At 49.9% G+C, this 19765-nt stretch overlaps 1 protein-coding gene across 1 annotated transcript; it reads right to left on the bottom strand.

The window, feature by feature from the left end:
• Positions 1-412: 412 nt before the first annotated feature.
• On the bottom strand, positions 413-19487 carry LOC116478157 (zinc finger protein 883-like). The gene is made up of 5 exons (XM_058426013.1): positions 19403-19487; positions 14975-15063; positions 14060-14186; positions 7921-8022; positions 413-2907 (listed from the first exon to the last, which is right to left on the bottom strand). The coding sequence occupies exons 2-5, from the start codon at positions 15005-15007 to the stop codon at positions 1073-1075; spliced, it is 2097 nt and encodes a 698-aa protein (XP_058281996.1). The 5' UTR covers positions 15008-15063; positions 19403-19487; the 3' UTR covers positions 413-1072.
• Positions 19488-19765: the final 278 nt, after the last annotated feature.

Genomic DNA, 19765 nt, shown 5'->3' with positions numbered 1-19765 from the left:
TGCTTAAGAACATGATGCTTAATAGAACAATCACTTTGTAGACTGGGCACGGGAGCTCACACCTGTAATCCCAACACTTTGGGAGGCTGACGGAGGAGGATCACATGAGGCCAGGTGTTTGAGACCAGCCTGGCCAACATGGTGTAACCCCATGTCTTCTAAAAATAACAGAAATTAGCTGGGAGTGGTGGCAGGTGCCTGTAATACCAGCTTCTTGGGAGGCTAATGTAGGAGAATCACTTGAACCCAGGAGGTAGAGGTTGCAGTGAGATGAGATCATGCCACTGCACTCCAGCCTGGTAACACAGCAATATTCTGTGAAAGAAAGAAAGAAAGGAAGAAAGGAAGAAAGGAAGAAAGAAAGAAAGAGAAAAATAGCTTTGTAAAGCATAGATCCTGGAAACATAATAAACAGAAACAATAGGACATTAAAAATGTCTATAAATATGTGAAACATTTATATTTATATTCATATTTATATGAAACATATTTATTGTTTAAACCAACTGCAGATTCTGATATTTGTAGCTTAAAGTTTTAAAGGAAACTAAAAATGTTACTTTAAAGGGTTAATCTTTACAGCAGTCTTCCCCCCTTGAATATTCAGGCTCCAGTTTAAGGAAGGATGAAACAGTTTAAGAAGCTTGGAGAGAGCTGTTCTTGGTGAAGGTCCCAGATGAAATGGCATCCCTTTGGACCACCCTCTAACTATACCACAATCTAGGGACATGGCAGGGTGGAGGAAATATGCAAGGGAAGCCCCCAGAATGATCAGAACCTGTCCCAGCTAGTGAAAAACTGTGCCACCTTCCCTCTAGGGAACAAAGGAACAAACTATCTCAACATATGGTGCCAGCATCCTTCTCTGGGGAGTTCTTAGTGTTGATGAAGAGCAGATTGCTGAAAGGCCGTTTATGCACCTGGATCCATCTGTTCCTGAAGGCAAAATTGTTCCTAGGGTTCCTAGTGTTGATGAAGGTGGGATGGAACCTAACAGCAGGACAGCCAGCTCATTACACACTCAGATTGTCTAATCAGCATGAGTTCTCTGATGATCAGCAAGCTGTGTGCCTCAAGCAAAGGCTTCCTCAAAATCATCACAGATGTAGGCATCCTGGCCAGTGTGAAGCCTCCGGTGTTGAGTCAGGTGCGAACTCCAGCTGAAACCCTCTCCACACTCCTCACATGCGTAGCGTTTGCTGCCAGTGTGGACCTTCTGATGTTGGAGAAGGTGTGAGATCTGGGTATAGGTTCTCCCACAGTTGCTACACTTGTAAGGTTTCTCTCCAGTGTGAATCCTTTGGTGTTGGATTAAGTGGATGCTCTGGTTGAAGGCCTTCCCACATTCCTTGCAGGCGTAGGGCTTCTCACCGGTGTGAATCCTCTGATGTTGAGTGAGGGATGAGTTGTGACTGAAGGTTTTCCCACACTCCTTACACTTATAGGGCTTCTCACCAGTGTGGATCTTCTGGTGCTCAATGAGGTGCGTGCTCCGGCTGAAGGCTTTCCCACACTCGCTGCACTCATAGGGCCTCTCTCCAGTGTGAATCCTCTGGTGTTGAATGAGGTGGGAGATCTGAGTATAGGCTTTCCCACACACTTTACATTCATAGGGTTTCTCTCCTGTGTGAATCCTCTGGTGGCGTGTGAGGGAGGAGTTCTGGCTGAAGGTTTTCCCACACTCGGTACATTTGTAGGGCTTCTCACCGGTGTGGATGGTCTGGTGCTGGGTAAAGGATGAGGTGTGGCTGAAAGCCTTCCCACATTCATTGCATATGTAGGGCTTTTCCCCCACATGAGTGCTCTGGTGCCTCATGAGGTGGGAAATCTGTGTGTAAGCCTTCCCACACTCGTGACACGCATAGGGCTTCTCGCCAGTGTGAATTCGCTGATGCTGAGTCAGGGACGAGCTGTGGCTGAAGGCTTTGCCACAATCAGTGCACTCATAGGGTTTTTCTCCAGTGTGGACTCGCTGGTGCTGAGTCAGGGATGAGCTGTGGCTGAACGTTTTCCCACACTCGTTACATTTGTAGGGTTTCTCCCCAGTGTGGACGGTCTGGTGTTGGGTCAGGGAGGAGGTGTGACAGAAGGCCTTGCCGCACTCTCCACATTGGTAGGGCTTCTCCCCTGTGTGGATTTTCTGGTGGCGGGTGAGGTGGGAGACCTGCGAGTAGAACTTCCCACACTGGCCGCATTTGTAGGGCTTCTCCCCGGTGTGGCACCGCTGGTGTTTGATGAGGGATGAGCTCTGTGTGAAGGCCTTCCCGCAGTCCTTGCATGTGTAGGGCTTCTCTCCGGTGTGAATCCTCTGATGCTCGGTAAGCGAAGAGCTCTGAGTGAAGGTCTTGCCACATGCGTGGCAGGCATAGGGCTTCTCGCCTGTGTGGATGATGTGGTGCTGAATGAAATATGAGCTGTTGCTGAATGCCTTCCCGCAGTCATGGCACTTGTAGGGCTTCTCCCCACTGTGAATTCGCTGATGGAGAATATAGTCCGAATGGTAAATGAAGGCTTTCCCACATTCCGTGCAGTTAAATGGTTTCTTCTCCATGAACGTCCTTTGGCGTTTCAAGCTCTTCCAGGGCCTGCCCCACTTCCGGGGCCTGTCTCCAAGGGGCACTCGTTGCTTCCGGATGAGGGTAGAGGCCTGCCGGAGGCTTCTCCCAAGCTCGTTACACCCAAGGCCTCTCTCCCCTGAGGTGTCTCCCTTGGGAGTAGCAAATAAACACCTCAAATGCCTCTCCTGCTTTCTTGCATCCTCCAATGGGTAGTGACATGCCAAGGGTTTCCCCATCTGGGCATCTCCAAGCATAGCCCTTAAAGGTCCCTCTACTGGGGAAGCTGAATCTTCAGAAATGCTCTTTTTTTGAGGTGTCTCTCGAATAGTCACAGAGCTTGTCTCCAAGTCTGAAAGAAATGGAAAATACCAATACCATCTGTCCCAGGACAAAGCAAGCTGATTACTTGGAAGTGGCAGTGTAAACCTAAAAAAAAAAGTTTTCAAACTTGATGTTGCTATTTTGTTTCTTTTTTCTTTTCTTTTCTTTTCTTTTCTTTTTTTTTTTTTTTGTGAGACAGAGTCTTGTTCTGTTGCCCTGGCTGGAGTGCAGTGGCGTCATCTCCACCTCCTGGGTTCAAGCAATTCTCCTGCCTCAGCCTCCTGAGTTGCTGGGACCACAGGCGCCCACCACCATGCCTGGCTAATTTCTTTTTATTTTTAGTAGAGATGGGGTTTCACCATATTGGCCAAGCTGGTCTCAAACTCCTGACCTCCTGATCCACCTGCCTCGGCCTCCCAAAGTGCTGGGATTACACAGCATGAGCCACCACGCCCGGCCGATGTTGCTATTTTGAAAGGCATGGTGTATGTAGATAGATTCATGTTCTGACATGGAAGGATAGCCTCAATACACTAAAAATGAAGACAACCAAGTTGTAAACAGTTTATGTACACAGAGTTGAGTAGCTATGCTATAGAGTACATTTTTTTTACAAATCAGTAAGAAAAATGATAGAAAAAAATCTAAGAAAATAGAGAGGCGAGAATATGAGTAGACGATTCATGGAAGAAAAATAAGAGGCTGATAAATACATGTATAGATGCTGAACATCAGCAATAGTTAAAAAAATCGAATCATTAGGACACTACTTTAGCCATTTTAGATTGGAAAATATTAAAGATATCCAGTGTTGCCAAGGGAGCATGGCACAGACTTCTCACACTATGTCTGTGGGAATGTGCAAGGGAAGAGTGAACAGAAGGTCCATCTCAGTTTTTTTTTGTTTTTGTTTTGTTTTGTTTTGAGACAGAGTCTTGCTCTGTCACCCAGGCTGGAGTGCAATGGCACTATCTCAGCTTACTGCAACCTCCATATCCCAGGTTCAAGCCATTCTCCTGCCTCAGCCTCCCAGGTAGCTGGGAGTACAGGCATGTGCCACCACGCCTGGCTAATTTTTTTTTTTTTTGTATTTTTAGTAGAGATGGGGTTTCACCATGTTGGCCAGGATGGTCTTGATCTCTTGACTTCACGATCTGCCCACCTCAGTCTCCCAAAGTGCTGGGATTACAGGTGTGAGCTACCACACCTGGCCACAACTCAATATTTTTTAAAACTCAATTAAAAAAGGGCAAAGTTCTCAATAGTCATTTCTTTAAAGATACACAAATGGCCAATAAGTACACGAAAAGATACTCAACATCATTAGACATCAAGGAAAATAAAATGAAAATCATGAGATTCCACTTCACACTCACTAGTTATATAATAAAAAAGACATAATAACAAGCATTGGTGACGATGTGGAGAAATCAGAGCCCTCACACACTGCTGGTGGGAACGTAACATGGTACGGCCACTTTGGAAAATAGCCTGGTGGTTTCTCAAAAGGTTAAACATAGAATTACCCTATGATTCAACAATTCCACCCCTAGGTATCTACCCAAAATAAATGAAAACATGCATTCACACAAAAACCTGTGCACGAATGTTCATAGCAGTATGATTCATAATAGCCAAAAAGAAGACATAACTCAAATGTTCACCAACTGATGAATAAACCAATTGTGGTGCATTCATACAACAAAATATATATATATATATATATTTTTGAGATGGAGTCTCGCTCTGTCGCCCAGGCTGGAGTGCAGTGGCGCGACCTTGGTTCACTGCAACCTCCACCTCCCGGGTTCAAACCATTCTCCTGCCTCAGCCTCTAGAGTAACTGGGACTACAGGCGCCCGCCACCACGCCTGGCTAATTTTTTTTTGTATTTTTAGTAGAGATGGGGTTTCACTATGTTAGCCAGGATGGTTTTGATCTCCTGACCTCGTGATCTGCCCGCCTCAGCCTCCCAAAGTGCTGGGATTACAGGCGTGAGCCACCGCGCCAAGCCCATACAACAAAATATTATTTAGCCATAAACAGGAATGAAGCTCTCATACATACTGCAATGTGAATGACTCTTAGAAATATTATGCTAGGCTGGGCGTGATGGCTCATGCCTGTAATCCCAGCACTTTGGGAGGCTGAGGTAGGCGGATCACTTGAGGTCAGCAGTTCGAGACCAGCCTAGCCACCATGGTGAAATTCTGCCTTTACTAAAAATACAAAAATTAGCCAGGTGTGGTGGCAGGCACTCATAATCCCAGCTACTCGGGAGGCTGAGGCAGGAGAATCACTTGAACCCGGGAGGCACAGGTTGCAGTGAGCCCAGATAGTGCCACTGCACCCCAGCCTAGGCAACAGAGTGAGACTCTGTCCCAAAAAAAAAAAAAAAAATATATATATATATATATATATATATATATGAAAAAGGAAAGAACATACTTGAAGGAACTCCATTGAAATGTCAAAAGTTGGGCCGGGTGCGGTGGCTCACGCCTGTAATCCCAGCACTTTGGGAGGCCAAGTAGGGCGGATCATGAGGTCAGGAGATCGAGACCATCCTGGCTAACACAGTGAAACCCCATCTCTATTAAAAATACAAAAAATTAGCCGGGCATGGTGGCGGGTGCCTGTAGTCCCAGCTACTTGGGAGGCTGAGGCAGGAGAATGGCGTGAACCCGGGAGGTGGAGCTTGCAGTGAGCCGAGTTCGTGCCACTGCACTCCAGCCTGGGTGACAGAGCGAGACTCCGTCTCAAAAAAAAAAAAATAAAATAAAATAAAATAAATAAATAAAAATAAAAATAAAATGAATAAAAAGAAATGATGAGCAGAAAGCAAAACCATTTGGAATTTGTGGAGGAAATGGATGTTTTTTTGGAGCTAGTGGGTTTGTTCATGGAATGTCCATTAATTACATATGTGCCAACCACGGTGCTGTGAGTGGGTGACCTTTTGCTAAACAAGATATCTGGTTCTTGTCCTCAAAGAGGAGGGAGGGGCAGGCTTGTATTCAGACATTTTGGACATATCTTACTTATCTCTTTACCTTCCCTGTCTTTGAACAACCACTGCTCCCCTTTTCCTATAGTCTTGGTGGGGCTGTCACGTATCTCCCCAACCCCCACCTCAGCAATGGGCATCGGACTTCAGACTGGCCAATCATAATACCCCATTCCTCGGGCCATAATAATTGGTTCATCACCCAAAGGGACTCAGTCAGAGACTTCCCTGAGATGAATATATGGGGTTATTAGGCAGAATATAAGTTTGAGACTATGGGTAGCCATGTTGATTGCTACTTGGAGAGGCCTGTAGACAGAACGAAGCTAGAAACAGACAGAATCAACACATGTGTAAAGGGAAGGAGGGGGAAGGGGGGGTTGTGGAGAGTGAGAGAGAACAAGTACCATTTAAGGCCTTAGATTCATTTAAGGCCAATACCATTTAAGGCCTTAGATTCATCTATGCCGAAAGTCTTGCACTGCAATACTTCCTAGTTATATGGGTCAAAAAAAAATCTAACTTTTCTTAAGCTATTTTGATTCTTTACATGCGAGAGTCCTGATATATCAGATAATAACAATTATTATTATTGCAATAAAGAACATTCATTAAATGCTTACTACATGCCAGATACTGTTCTGAGCTTGTGCTGTGTATTAAGTAATTTAATCATCCAAACATTTCAATGAGGTGGGTACTATTAGTCTCCCTATTTAATAGGTAAGGACAGCCAGACACGGTGGCTCACGCCTGTAATCCCAGCACTTTGGGAGGCTGAGGCGGGTGGATCATGAGGTCAGGAGTTCGAGACCAGCCTGGCCAACATGGTGAAACCCCGTCTCTACTAAAAATACAAAAAAAATTAGCCAGGCACGGTGGTGGGCACCTATAATCCCAGCTACTTGGGAGGCTGAGACAGGAGAATCACTTGAACTCGAGAGGCGGAGGTTGCAGTGAGTCTAGGTCACACCACTGTACTCTAGCCTGGGCGACAGAGCAAGACTCCGTCTCAAAAAAAAAAAAAGGTAAGGAAATGGAGGCACCAGTAGGTTAAGTCACTTGCCCACAGTCATGCAGTGAGAGAAAGGGGATTGGAACTCAAAGTCTGTACTCTTAAGTACAACATGCACAAGTGCAGTAATAGCACCTCGAGCAAGGAGCTGTGAAAGTGCTGAGAAGCGATGGCCTAGCTGTCATGGAAGGCCACCTGGAGGAGGTGACCTGTAAGCTTCATCTTGAAACACGTGAAGGTGTTTGCCAGGCAGAAAAAGCAGGGAAGGGTGTCCCAGACAGAGGGAACAGCATGTGTGAATGCCCAAAGGTGGCAACACACATTCAGGTTCAGGTACGGACAGGTGCTTCAGTGAGGTCAGGGCATGGGTACAATCAGGGGTGGATGGTGAAGATGAGGCCAGAGAAAGCACAGGCTGAGTTACACAGGGCACTGAGTGCCAGGCTGAGGGCCTGGGACTTCATCTTGGGGGTACTGGGGAAGCAGGGGAGGATGTGAGCAGGGGAAGGAGGGGGTTAGCTCTCAGTATGGAAGGATCCCCGGGGTGGTGTCAACTGGAGGGGTAAGCCTGGGGGCCAGGAGGCTGGGGTGAAGGTCTAGGGGAGAGAAGCTGAGGCCTGGCCATGGGCAGGAGGGACAAGCTGGGGACTGCTGGGCTGTGACGGGACAAGGGGAGGGGGGGTGAGAATTATAACGATGACAGCCATTAAAGCCACTACCGACTCTGTGCCAAGCTCTGGGCTCTGCTCTGTATCTGTTAATTCATTTATTCCTCCCAATCCTAGACACTCATGTCACCTCCTTTTCACAGATGAAAAAATCAAAGCACAGAGGGGCTAAGTGACTTGCCCAAGGCCACACAGCCAGGAAGCAATCAGCTGGGATTTGAACCCACACAACCCGACTCCAGAGCCCACGATGATCATCCGTGTGTTCCACTGCCTCACCCGAGTGAACCTCACTGACCATGAGAGATGGGGTAGGAAGAGGGCTCACACCTGCTGGATATCCTCACCCACCTGGACAGGTAACTCGCCGGGCCTTTCTCTCCTCCTGCCTCGGCTCTTCCCCTCGCTCCAGACGGGAGATCACGTCGGGTTTGGACCCAGGCAGCCCTGCCCCTGGGGAAAGATACAAGAGTTGGCTGTGGGTGCCAGAATCACAGGGAGGTCTGCAGGGAAGGTGCACGCATTGAGCGCCTAATGATTAGAAGTACAAATGGCCAACGCTAGACTTATTTGTTGTGTGCTTAGCACACTGCAGAGAGGCTGAGCTCTGACAAAGCTGTTTAAGGCTCCGGGTCTGTGCTGTTCGAGTTAACTGCACTGTGACAGTGTAAAAAACACTGTCTTCTGTGTTTCGAAGACTTACTAAAGAAAAAAAACAGTATTATCTCTCAATCATTTGTTAATCGATTATTATTTCAGTGTGTCAAGATGATACGATTTTAGATAGCTTGAGGTGAATAAAATGTATTATTAAAATTAATTTCATTTGTTTCTTCTTATTTTTTTTTAACGTGACCACCAAAAAATGTAAAATTACCTAAGTGGGTTGCATCTTATTTCTGATGGACAACTCTGTTTTAGATTCATTGATGCCCAAAGCTTCCATCTTAAGACTTCCAAATACATAAGTTAAAACATTCACTTTTTTTTTTTTTTGAGACAGGGTCTTGCTCTGTTGCCCAGGCTGGAGTGCAGTGGCACAATCATGGCTCACTGCAGCCTCGACCTCCTGGGCTCAAGTGATCCTCCCACCTCAGCCCCCTGAGTAGCTGGGACTACAGGCATGCACCACCATGCCTGGCTAATTTTCAAATTTTTTGTAGAGATGAGGTCTTACTATGTTACCCAGGCTGATCTTGAATTCCTGGGCTCAAGTGATACACCCACCCTGAATGTTTCCTTTATTCTTTTTTAGATGGAGTTTCACTCTTGTTGCCCAGGCTGGAGTGCAATGGTGTGGTCTCGGCTCACTGCAACCTCCATCTCCTGGGTTGAAGCAATTCTCCTGCCTCAGCCTTCCAAGTAGCTGGGATTACAGGTGCCCACCACCATGCTTGGCTAATTTTTTGTATTTTTAGTAGAAACGGGTTTCACCATGTTGGCCAGGCTGGTCTCGAACTCCTGACCTCAGGTGATCCACCCACCTCGGCCTGTCAAAGTGCTGGGATTGCAGGCATGAGCCACTGCACCCAGCCCGAACGTTTTCATTTTGATGAAATTGTCTTGAATCACTGTAGACAAACATACCATCCCTGATTAAAACATGAGATAATTACAACAATAGTTAGGGTGATACTAAAAAGTAAATGTCTATTAAGCACAGACTACGTGCCAGACATGTTTCTAAGCTGGTTAAATGTATTAGCTCATTTTCACCCTTCAGGCAGGAAACCGAGGCACAGTCTAGTGTTTGTTGTGTGAGCAGGAATGGAAGAAATACACAACACTGCACAGGAAGTCACAGAGGGTGGAGAAATCAAAGGAAACTTCCTGGAGGAGGCGAGCCAAGAGGTGACTAGACTAGTGGTGTGGAGGAGATGAATTTTGGCTCAACAAATATGCCCGGCCAGGTGCGGTGGCTCACACCTGTAATCCCAGCACTTTGGGAGGCCGAGGCAGGTGGATCACGAGGTCAGGAGTTCAAGACCAGCCTGGAGGGCCGGGCGCGGTGGCTCACGCCTGTAATCCCAGCACTTTGGGAGGCCGAGGCAGGTGGATCACGAGGTCAGGAAATCAAGACCATCCTGGCTAACACGGTGAAACCCTGTCTCTACTAAAAATACAAAAAATTAGCTGGGCGTGGTGGCGGGTGCCTGTAGTCCCAGCTACTCGGGAGGCTGAGGCAGGAGAATGGCGTGAACCCGGGAGGCGGAGCTTGCAGTGAGCCGAGATCACGCCACTGCACTCCAGCCTGGGGGACAGAGCAAGACTCTGTCTCAAAAAAAAAAAAAAAAGACCAGCCTGGCCAACATGGTGAAACCCTATCTCTACTAAAAATACAAAAATTATCTGGGTGTGGTGGTGTATGCCTGTAATTCCAGCTACTCAGAAGGCTGAGGCAGGAGAATCGCTTGAACCTGGGAGGCGGAGGTTGCAGTGAGCCGAGATCGTGCTACTACTCCAGCCTGGGGGACAGAGTGAGACTCCGTCTCAAAAACAAACAAACAAAAAAAACAAAAAAAGTCAGTGTCCTGGCCTGGCCTGGTCCCTGGGTGGGCAGGGGTCTGTCTCTGAGATGGGAGACTTGAAGGAGGAGTGAGTTTGGGCACGGTGACATGACCTGCTCAGGGGAGACAGGGAGTGTGGGGTCCTCAGCCTTCCCCACGGTAATGTTCTGGAGGCCACGAGCTGCACAAGGTTGAAACTCATGGGACACATTGAAGGGACACCATCGTGGATGTGTGGAAGAGGGTGAACACAGCCGACCTGAGATGCTCCCTTTGGAAAGGCCTGCTGGCCAGGTAGGCCCTAGGCTGAGGTCCAGCAACCTGGACTTTAGGAGGGTTCCCAGCATTTCCTAATTGATGTGGGGCTCACTAGAGCCTCAGTTGCTTGTGGTTTTAATTTTTATTTTAATTTTATTTTTTTATTTTTATTTTTTATTTTTTTTGAGACAGAGTCTCGCTCTCACCCAGGCTGAAGTGCAGTGGCGCGATCTCAGCTCACTGCAAGCTCCGCCCCCTGGGGTTCACGCCATTCTCCTGCCTCAGCCTCCCGAGTAGCTGGGACTACAGGCGCCCGCCACCTCGCCTGGCTAATTTTTTGTATTTTTAGTAGAGACGGGGTTTCACTGTGTTAGCCAGGATGGTCTCGATCTCCTGACCTCATGATCCACCTGCCTCGGCCTCCCAAAGTGCTGGGATTACAGGCGTGAGCCACCGCACCCGGCCTTAATTTTTATTTTAATTTTTTTTAGAGATGGGGGTCTCACTATGTTGCCCAGGCTGGCCTTGTAATCCTGGGCTCAGGTGATCCTCCTCTCTTGGCCTCCCAAACTGCTGGGATTACAGGCTTGAGCCACTGTGCCCAGCCCTAAACTGTTTGTGCAAACACCATGGTTTACGTTGAACACCTGCTTTTTTCCCAGAAGTCTAAAATTTGGGTACATTTTAGAAGAGGCGGCTGTGTGACCAACCCCCAGGAAAAACCCTGAGCACAGCCAGGCACGATGGCTCATGCCTGTAATCCCAGCTCGTAGGGAGGAAGGGGCTGGAGGATAGCTTGAGCCCAGGAGTTTAAGACCTGCCTGGGCAATATAGGGAGATCCTGTTAAAAAGAAAAAATGCTGAGTACTGAGTCTCTGGTGAGCTTCTCTGGTGCCAGCATTTCACACGTGTTGTCACATCTTGTTGCTGGCAGAATTAAACTCATCCTATGTGGCTCCACTGGGAGAAGGTTCTGGAAGCTTGCATTTTGTTTCTCGTGGATGTCGCCCCGGGTGCCCTTCCCCTTTGCCAGCTGTGCTGTCTCCTTTCTCTGTAATAAACCATCACTGAGCGTTTAACTAAGGGCTGAGTCCCTGGCATCCGCTAATGATCACTCACCTGTGGTGGTCTTGGGGACCCTGATGGAGAAGTTTAGGCCACGTTTTTAATGAGACCACTTCTTTTTTTTTTTTTTTTTTGAGACAGAGTCTCACTCTGTTGCCCAGGCTGGAGTGCAGTGGCGTGATCTTGGCTCACCGCAACCTCTGCCTCCCAAGTTCAAGTGATTCTCCTGCCTCAGCCTCCTGAGTAGCTAGGATTACAGGCACCCGCCACCATGCTCGGCTAATGTTTGTATTTTTAGTAGAGACGGGGTTTCACCGTGTTGTCCAGGCTAGTCTCAAACTCCTGACCTCAAATGATCCGGCCACCTCAGCCTCTCAAAGTGCTGGGATTACAGGCGTGAGCCACTGCACCAGGCCTAACCCACATTTTTGTGAGTTTGTCCAGAGAAAGTGTGTGAGTGAAGAGGGCTGAGGATGGAGACGTTGCATCACCACTGCCACTTACAGGGGAATGTACAGATGGAGAACAAGAGGTCTAGGAAGGAGGGAACTGAAACCAGAGAGGGGGCTGTGCTGAGGTGCAGGGGTGAGATGAGGCCTGGGCAGGGCTGGGGCCGTGGGGACAGTAAGGAGGGGGTAGGAGTGGCAGGGCTGTGGCCTGAGGGGTCCCCTGGACAAGGGGAAGTAGGGGATGTTATAAGCAGAATTGCTGGCATCCCCCTAAAATGCTTAAGTTGAAACCTAGTCCCCAGGTGATGGTGTTAGGAGCTGGGGCCTTTTGGAAGCGATTAGGTCATGGGGGTGGAGCTCTCGTGGCAGGGGTTAGTGCCCTTACAAAAGACACCCCAGAGAGCTCTCTTGCTCCTCCCCCCGTGAGGCTGTAGAGAGCAGCCTCTGGTGTGGTGGCTCATGCCCGTAAATCCTAGCACTTTCAGAGGCCAAGGTGGGTGGATCACTGAGGTCAGGAGTTCAAGACCAGCCTGGCCAACACGGTGAAAGCCCATCTCAGCTAAAAAAATACCAAAAAATTTAGCTGGGCGTGGTGGCGGGTGCCTATAATCCCAGCTACTTGGGGAGGCTGAGGCAGGAGAATCGCTTGAACCTGGGAGGTGGAGGTTGCAGTGAGCCAAGATTGTGCCACTGCACTCCAGCCTGGGTGACAGAGTGAGACTCTTATCTCAATAAAAAAAAAGAAAGAAAAAAAAGAGAGAGGTCACCGTCTATGAACCAGGAAGCACCCTCACCAGACACCGAGTCTGCCGTCACCTTCATCTTTGACTTCCCAGCCTCCAAAACTCTTGACATAAATTTCTTTTTTTTTTTTTGAGATGGAGTCTCACTCTGTTGCCCAGGCTGGAGTGCAATGGTGCTATCTCGGTTCACTGCAAGCTCTGCCTCCCGGGTTCACGCCATTCTCCTGCCTCAGCCTCCCGAGTAGCTGGGACTACAGGCGCCCGCCACCATGCCCGGCTAATTTTTTGTATTTTTAGTAGAGATGGGGTTTCACTGTGTTAGCCAGGATGGTCTCGATCTCCTGACCTTGTGATCCACCCGCCTTGGCCTCCCAAAGTGCTGGGATTACAGGTGTGAGCCACCGCACCCGGCCAACTCTGACATAAATTTCTGCTGTTAGAAGCTACCCAGTTTACAGCATTTTGTTAGAGCAGCTCAAACTAAGCAAGATAGGGCCGAGGATGGTGCCCGGGGGTCTGGTCTGGAGACCTGGGGGGATGTGGGGCCAACCAGAGGTGGGGACCTGGAGGAAGAGAAGCAGGACAGTGGGTGAACTGAGCTCAGCGTGGGGTGGATGTGAGGGGCGGGAGGTGGGGAGGGCTATGCCTGGAGGCAGGAAGGTGGGCAAGTGCAGGATCTTGGAGACACGCTAGTGGACAGCGTTTATATGCTCCGGGGAGAAGATGCCGAGGTCAGATTGGGACCTGTTGATTGGGAACATGTCCGGGAGGCACTTGGAGCCTGAGATTCTGGATTGGGCATTCCAGTGAGGAGCCTGAATTCTGGGGACAGGGCGGTCACCATGTGTGGAAGGGAAAGCGTTAGAAGAAGCTGGGTGACCGGGCACGGTGGCTGATGCCTATAATCCCAGCACTTTGGGAGTCCAAGGTGGGCGGATCACCTGAGGTCAGGAGTTCCAGACCAGCCTGGCCAGCACAGCGAACCGTCTCTACTAAAAATGCAAAAATTAGCCAGCGTGGTGGTGTGTGCCTGTAATCCCAGCTACTTGGGAGGCTAAGACAGGAGAATTGCTTGAAATCAGGAGGTGGAGATTGCAGTGAGCTGAGATTGTGCCACTGCCCTCCAGCCTGGGTGACAGAGTGAGACTCCATCTCAAAAAAAAAAAAAAGCAGCAGCAGCTGGGGACACAGCCTGAAGAGTGTGTGGGACCCACATTTTACAGGACAGGCCAAGGGACTCGGGCCCTCCTGGCTGCTGGGACTCCAAGATCGGCTGGCAGAAAGAGAGGAAGAGAGAGGCCAGGCGTGAGGGACCAGTGAGAGGAGCACAGAGGCCCCCAGATGGCAGGGGATGGACATGAATGAGAAGAGGGTGCCAGGGGGCACCAGAGAGAGCACTGGGGGCATCAGAGAGGGTGCCAGGGGGCATCAGGCCTCCCCTGGGGGAGGGCAGGGGGAGGGGCCTCACCCAGGGAGAGAAGATTCCGGTAGTTCTCCAGCATCACGTCTCGGTACAGCTCCCTCTGGCCAGGCTCCAGCCAGCCCCACTCCTCCAGGGTGAAGTCCACGGCCACATCCTTGAAGGTCACTGATTCCTGCAAGGGCCAATTTCACTCTGTGGAGGGGCACGTCCTTCTGGAACTCGGGGGCAGAAGTGTCAGGGGTCAAGAGCCCACAACAGCCCCCTGGGCTGGAACATTCTGATTGTGCAGAATTGGGATGCCTGAATCCAACTGGCCTATGGGAACCTATCTAAGGCAGAAACTCGTCCATAGGCACCTTGGTAGATAGTAGAACAAGGAGCCCTTTCACATGACTCTTCACTGCCACGTGTTGGGAAGTCATTGTAATATACCAATTAATTTAGTATACGATAGTTTACCAAACTGCCTGCAAACTGCCACCAATGTATGAGGTATAAAGTGAGAGTCCTGTCCGGGATGAGGCACCCTTGTGCAGTGCATAACCTGCACAGCTCTAAGTGACAGCCCTAAGAAATACTTAAAGAAAAAACTTCCAAGCTGTTGTGTGCAGGAGATATTCACAAGTCCCATTCCATCCCAGACCCCATCCCTGATCCTGACCCCCATTCCTGACTCCAGGGATGAGGCTCAGGGGTGAAGCAAAACCATCCACTGCCCACTCTGCCTGGTAACCGAAAGGCTGCAGTGTTAGATGAAAAATGTTTAGACTGTGTGATGCGGTCCCAGCTCAGAGCATGCTGCCTCTGCCCCCTGCCCCTCAGCACTGCCCGGGTCCCCTCTCCTCATACCCCCTTTCCCAGTATTGGACGAGTCAGGAGACCTTGAGATCATACACAGGGATGAAGAGGGCCCACTCGAGTCCACACAGTCATCCTGGGGAAGAGGAAGCCCAGACTCACCTGGCCCTCGGCCATCAGGGTCCCGTTGGCCATTGCTGGGTCCTGGGCATGTGCCTCTGGGAGAAAGGTCCACGCCAGGGCCTGAAGAGCTGGAGGAGGAGACCACAGCAGAAAAAGGGTCATTTGTGACCCTGACAGACAGATGCTTTCCCCAAGACTCCTGGTCACAGAAGGGGCCATGGTCCCTTAAGAGTCAAAGCAAAGTCCCAGGACAGGCCACCTGAGGCCCCCATTCCATACCAGTGACAACAGCCAGCAATCATGAGGCTGTCTCACCTCCCCGATACAACAGCTCTCGGACATGGGAGCTATGGTTATCCCTAGATGAGGACATTGAGGCACAAGAGGTCAAGACTTGCTCAAGTTCATGGAGACAAAAAGTTTCAGAGAAGTCTCGCCACAGGGCCACCCCTATCTTTTTCTTATCTTTTTTTTTTTTAGATGGAGTCTCGCTCAGTGTCCCAGGCTGGCTGGAGTGCAGTGGCGCCATCTCGGCTCACTGCAACCTCCGCCTCCCAGGATCAAGCAATTCTCTTGCCTCAGCTTCCTGAATAGCTGGGATTACAAGCACCCACCACCATGCCTGGCTAATGTTTACATTTTTAGTAGAGATGGGGTTTCGCCATGTTGGCAAGGCTGGTCTCGAACTCCTGACCTCAGGTGATCCACCCACCTCGGGCTCCAAAAGTGCTGGGATTTTAGGCCTGAGCCACTGCGCCTGGGCCAGGGGTTCTTATTTATTTATATAATTTATTATTTTTTAATAATACAGACAGGGTCTCTCTATGTTGCCCAGGCTGGTCGTGTACTCCTGGGCTCAAGCAATCCTCCCACCTCAGACTCCCAAAGTGCTGGGATTACAGGCATGAGCCACCACACCCAGCCTTGGCAAAGATTCTTAAAACTTTATTCCATAAACTGGGACTTCCTGCCTGGTGGGGTAGATAGGCTGTATAACAGCCCCCAAAGATATCCCTGGAACCTACGAATCTTATCTTATATGGAAAAGAGACTTTGCAGAAGGGATTAAGTGAAGGATCTCTTTTTTTTTTTTTTTGAGACGGAGTCTTGCTCTGTCCCCCAGGCTGGAGTGCAGTGGCGCATCTCGGCTCACTGCAAGCTCCGCCTCCCGGGTTCACGCCATTCTCCTGCCTCAGCCTCCCGAGTAGCTGGGACTACAGGCGCCTGCCAACATGCCCGGCTAATTTTTTTTTTTTTGTATTTTTAGTAGAGACGGGGTTTCACCATGTTAGCCAGGATGGTCTTGATCTCCTGACCTCGTGATCCGCCCGCCTCGGCCTCCCAAAGTGCTGGGAGTACAGGCTTGAGCCACCGCGCCCGGCTAAGTGAAGGATCTTTAGATGGGGGGAATTATCCTGGATTATCTGGGCGGGCCCTAAATGCCTTCACAAGTGTCCTTATAAGAGGGGGCAGAGGAGGGTCTGACACAGGACAGAAGAAGGCCACGTGCCAGAAGCAGAGAGCAGCAGAGGCTGAGAGAGAGGACACTACACTGCTGGGTTTGACGACAGAGGAAAGGGCTACAAGCCAAGGAAAGCAGGCCCCTGGAAACTGGCAACGAGGCAGCGAAACAGATGCGTCCCTGGAGCCTCTGCATGGAGCATGATGGTGCTGACCCCTTGATCCCTTTGAATCCCGCTTCCGACTTCTGGCCTCCAGGATTGTAATATAATAAAATTGTGTCATTTTAAGTGTTTGGCAATTTGTTACAGCGCCATGGGAAACTAATACAGTCCACAAAATGAAAAGATGCAGCGCCTCACACACATTTTCCAGGCGAGGAGCCACACACATCCCCGGCTACACAGAACATATACACCTGAATGCTGAAACTAGTGCATGAGGTGGTTTTTTGTTTTTGTTTTTTTTTTGAGACGGAGTCTCTTATCTGTTGCCCAGGCTGGAGTGCAATGGCACGAGCTCGGCTCACTGCAAGCTCCACCTCCCAGGTTCACGCCATTCTCCTGCCTCAGCCTCCTGAGTAGCTGGGACTACAGGCACCTGCCATCACTTCTGTTAAAGACAGGTTTCACCATGTTACCAGGATGGTCTCATCCTGACCTCATGATTCACCCCTTCACCTCCAAATCTGGATTATAGGTCCACTCAGCCTCTCTGAGTAGCTGGGACTATAGGCGCCCGCCACCACGCCCGGCTAATTTTTTGTATTTTTAGTAGAGACAGGGTTTCACCGTGGTCTCGATCTCCTGACCTCGTGATCCGCCCGCCTCGGCCTCCCAAAGTGCTGGGATTACAAGCGTGAGCCACCACGCCTGGCAGAACAGGGTAACTTTTTTATCTTATTTAAATAGTTAATTTAATAATTTGGAGACAGAGTTTCACTCTTGTTGCCCAGGCTGGAGTGCAGTGACTCAATCTCAGCTCACTGCAACCTCCGCCTCCTGGGTTCACGCAATTCTCCTGCCTCAGCCTCCCGAGTAGCTGGGATTACAGGTATCCACCACCACACCTGGCTAATTTTTTGTATTTTTAGTAGAGATGGGATTTCACCGTGTTGGCCAGACTGGTCTCGAACTCCTGACCTCAGGTGATCCACCCGCCTCAGCCTCCCAAAGTGCTGGTATTACAGGCGTGAGCCAACACACCTGACCTTATTTTATTTTTGAGACAGAGTCTCGCTCTGTCACCCAGGCTGGAGTGCAGTGATGCAATCTTGGTTCACTGAAACTTCCACCTCCCGGGTTTCAAGTGATTCTCAGGCCTCAGATTCCTGAGTAGCTGGGGTTAGAGGAGCCCGCCACCACACCCAGCTAATTTTTGTATTATTATTATTATTATTTGAGATGGAGTCTCGCTCTGCTGCCTAGGCTGGAGCGCAGTGGCGTGATCTCGGCTCACTGCAACCTCCACCTCCCAGCTTCAAGCGATTCTCCTGCCTCAGCCTCCCAAGTAGCTGGGATTACAGGTGTGTGCCACCACACCAGGCTAATTTTTTTGTATTTTTAGTAGAGATGGGGTTTCACCATGTTGGCCAGGCTGGTCTCGAACTCCTAACCTCGGGTTATCCGCCCCCCCCCCATCGGCCTCCCAAAGTGCTGGGATTACAGGTGTGAGCCACCGCGCCCAGACCAGGGAAACTTTAGAGAGGAGAAACTTGGCAGATGCCACCTTACCTATGTGAGTGAGGCTGATGTGGTGTGTGGTGGGACAAGTGGAGCCCAGGGTCCCCAGTCTGATGAGGAGACAGCATCACTCCTAGGGCATCCCTGCCAAAAGCGTGTGACCTAAATCTAACTATGAAGAAGCACCAGACAAACCCAGACTGAGGGACATGCAAGTACATGGTCTGTAATCTTTGGAACTTCCAAAAGAAGACTGAAAACCGGTTCCAGACTGAGGGAGATCCAACGATGCGTGCAATGTGTGACCTAGGATTTCTTTTGGCCATTGAAGACATTAATGGAGCCAGCTGTAATCCCAGCACTTTGGGAGGCTGAGGTGGGAGGATCGCTTGAGCCCAAGAGTTTGAGACCAGCCCGGGCAACATAGTGAGACCCCGTTTCTACAAAAAAAATTTTAAAAAATTAGCCGGGCGTGGTGGCGTGTTCTTGTAATCCCGACTACTCAGAAGACTGAAGTGGGAGGAGCTCTTGAGCCCAGGAGGTCGAGGCTGCAGTGAGCTATGATTGTGCCACTGCACTCCAGCCTGGGTTACAGAGCAAGACTCTGTCTCCAAAAAAAGAAAAAGAAAAAAAAAAAAAAACAAAAAGACATTATTGGAAGAATTATCAAAAATTTGAATAAACTCTATAGATTAGCTATTAGTATTACATCAATATTAATTTCCTTATTGTGGTCGTGGAGCTATGGTTATGTAAGAAAATGACCTTGTCTTTGGAAAACACAGAGATTCGCTAGAAGGGCTGGGGAGTGGGAGGGCGCAGAGACCGAGAGAGGGCGACAGAGACCCACAGAGAGCGGGGACAGGACCTGAGGCGGCGAGGGTAAGGGGAAGATCAGAGAGAGATGGGAGACCCAGAGAGGGAAGAACAGATGCTCAGGATAAGGGGAGCCGAGACCGAGTCTGTGCCCGTGCAGTGCTACTCCTCGGGTTCCGAGGTCAGAATCTGGGTTGCAGCTCTACCAGCCTGAGAGAAATCGCGGAGTCTCCCCGAGTCGCAGTTTCTTCAACTGCAAAGTGAGGAAAGGTAGGTTCCCCTTCCTAGGGATCGCAGCAGTCCCACGCTCCGCCGGACTCGTGGCAAATAGCAGGCGCCCAATTCCTGCGCGCTGAGCGGTTTGAGCCGCGCTGATACTAGGTAGGACTCAGGGAATGACAAGAGGGGGCGGGGCGTCACCCACATCGCCCTCCCCACTCCCACCCAGACCCAACTCGGGCCCGCCCCCGGAGCTTCTGCTAGCCTGTCTGGCCCGGCCTGCACCCACCTGCTCTGGTCGGGTCCGCGAGGTCCGTACGTCCAGGAGGATTCCTCTGGACAGCCAGGCCTTCCCTTCCTCCGCCCGGTCCCGGAACGCGCCTGCGCGGTCCCTGTCTCGGAACTGTAAGTCCCGGTTCTTTAAACTCGGCATCACGGCTGGACTACATTTCCCAAAAATCATTGAGGCTCATGCTTCTCCCGGTCTAAGGGCTCTGACTGCGGGGGAATGCTGGGAAATGGAGTCTGGGAGCAGGATGCGGGGCGGGAGTAAGACTGTATTTACATACATACACAACAGCTTTTGGAGGAAAACTGGTATTCGGGACATGCCTGACTGTACTGGCACGCGAATATCCCTGTTTTAGGCAGA

Source organism: Hylobates moloch, unplaced genomic scaffold (assembly GCF_009828535.3).
Source record: "Hylobates moloch isolate HMO894 unplaced genomic scaffold, HMol_V3 SCAFFOLD_12, whole genome shotgun sequence".
Taxonomy (NCBI): Eukaryota; Metazoa; Chordata; class Mammalia; order Primates; family Hylobatidae; genus Hylobates; species Hylobates moloch.
This window is presented reverse-complemented; position numbering and strand designations above follow the sequence as displayed.

What these genes read in the sequence shown, in the direction of transcription:
- LOC116478157 (XM_058426013.1), bottom strand. Translation starts at nt 15,007, where the DNA reads ATGGCCAACGGGACCCTGATGGCCGAGGGCCAG. An exon ending in CCCTGATGGCCGAGGGCCAG is followed by an intron (nt 14,187 to 14,974) that starts GTGAGTCTGGGC and finishes TGGCCCTTGCAG; the next exon opens with GAATCAGTGACCTTCAAGGA. An exon ending in CCGGAATCTTCTCTCCCTGG is followed by an intron (nt 8,023 to 14,059) that starts GTGAGGCCCCTC and finishes ATCTTTCCCCAG; the next exon opens with GGGCAGGGCTGCCTGGGTCC.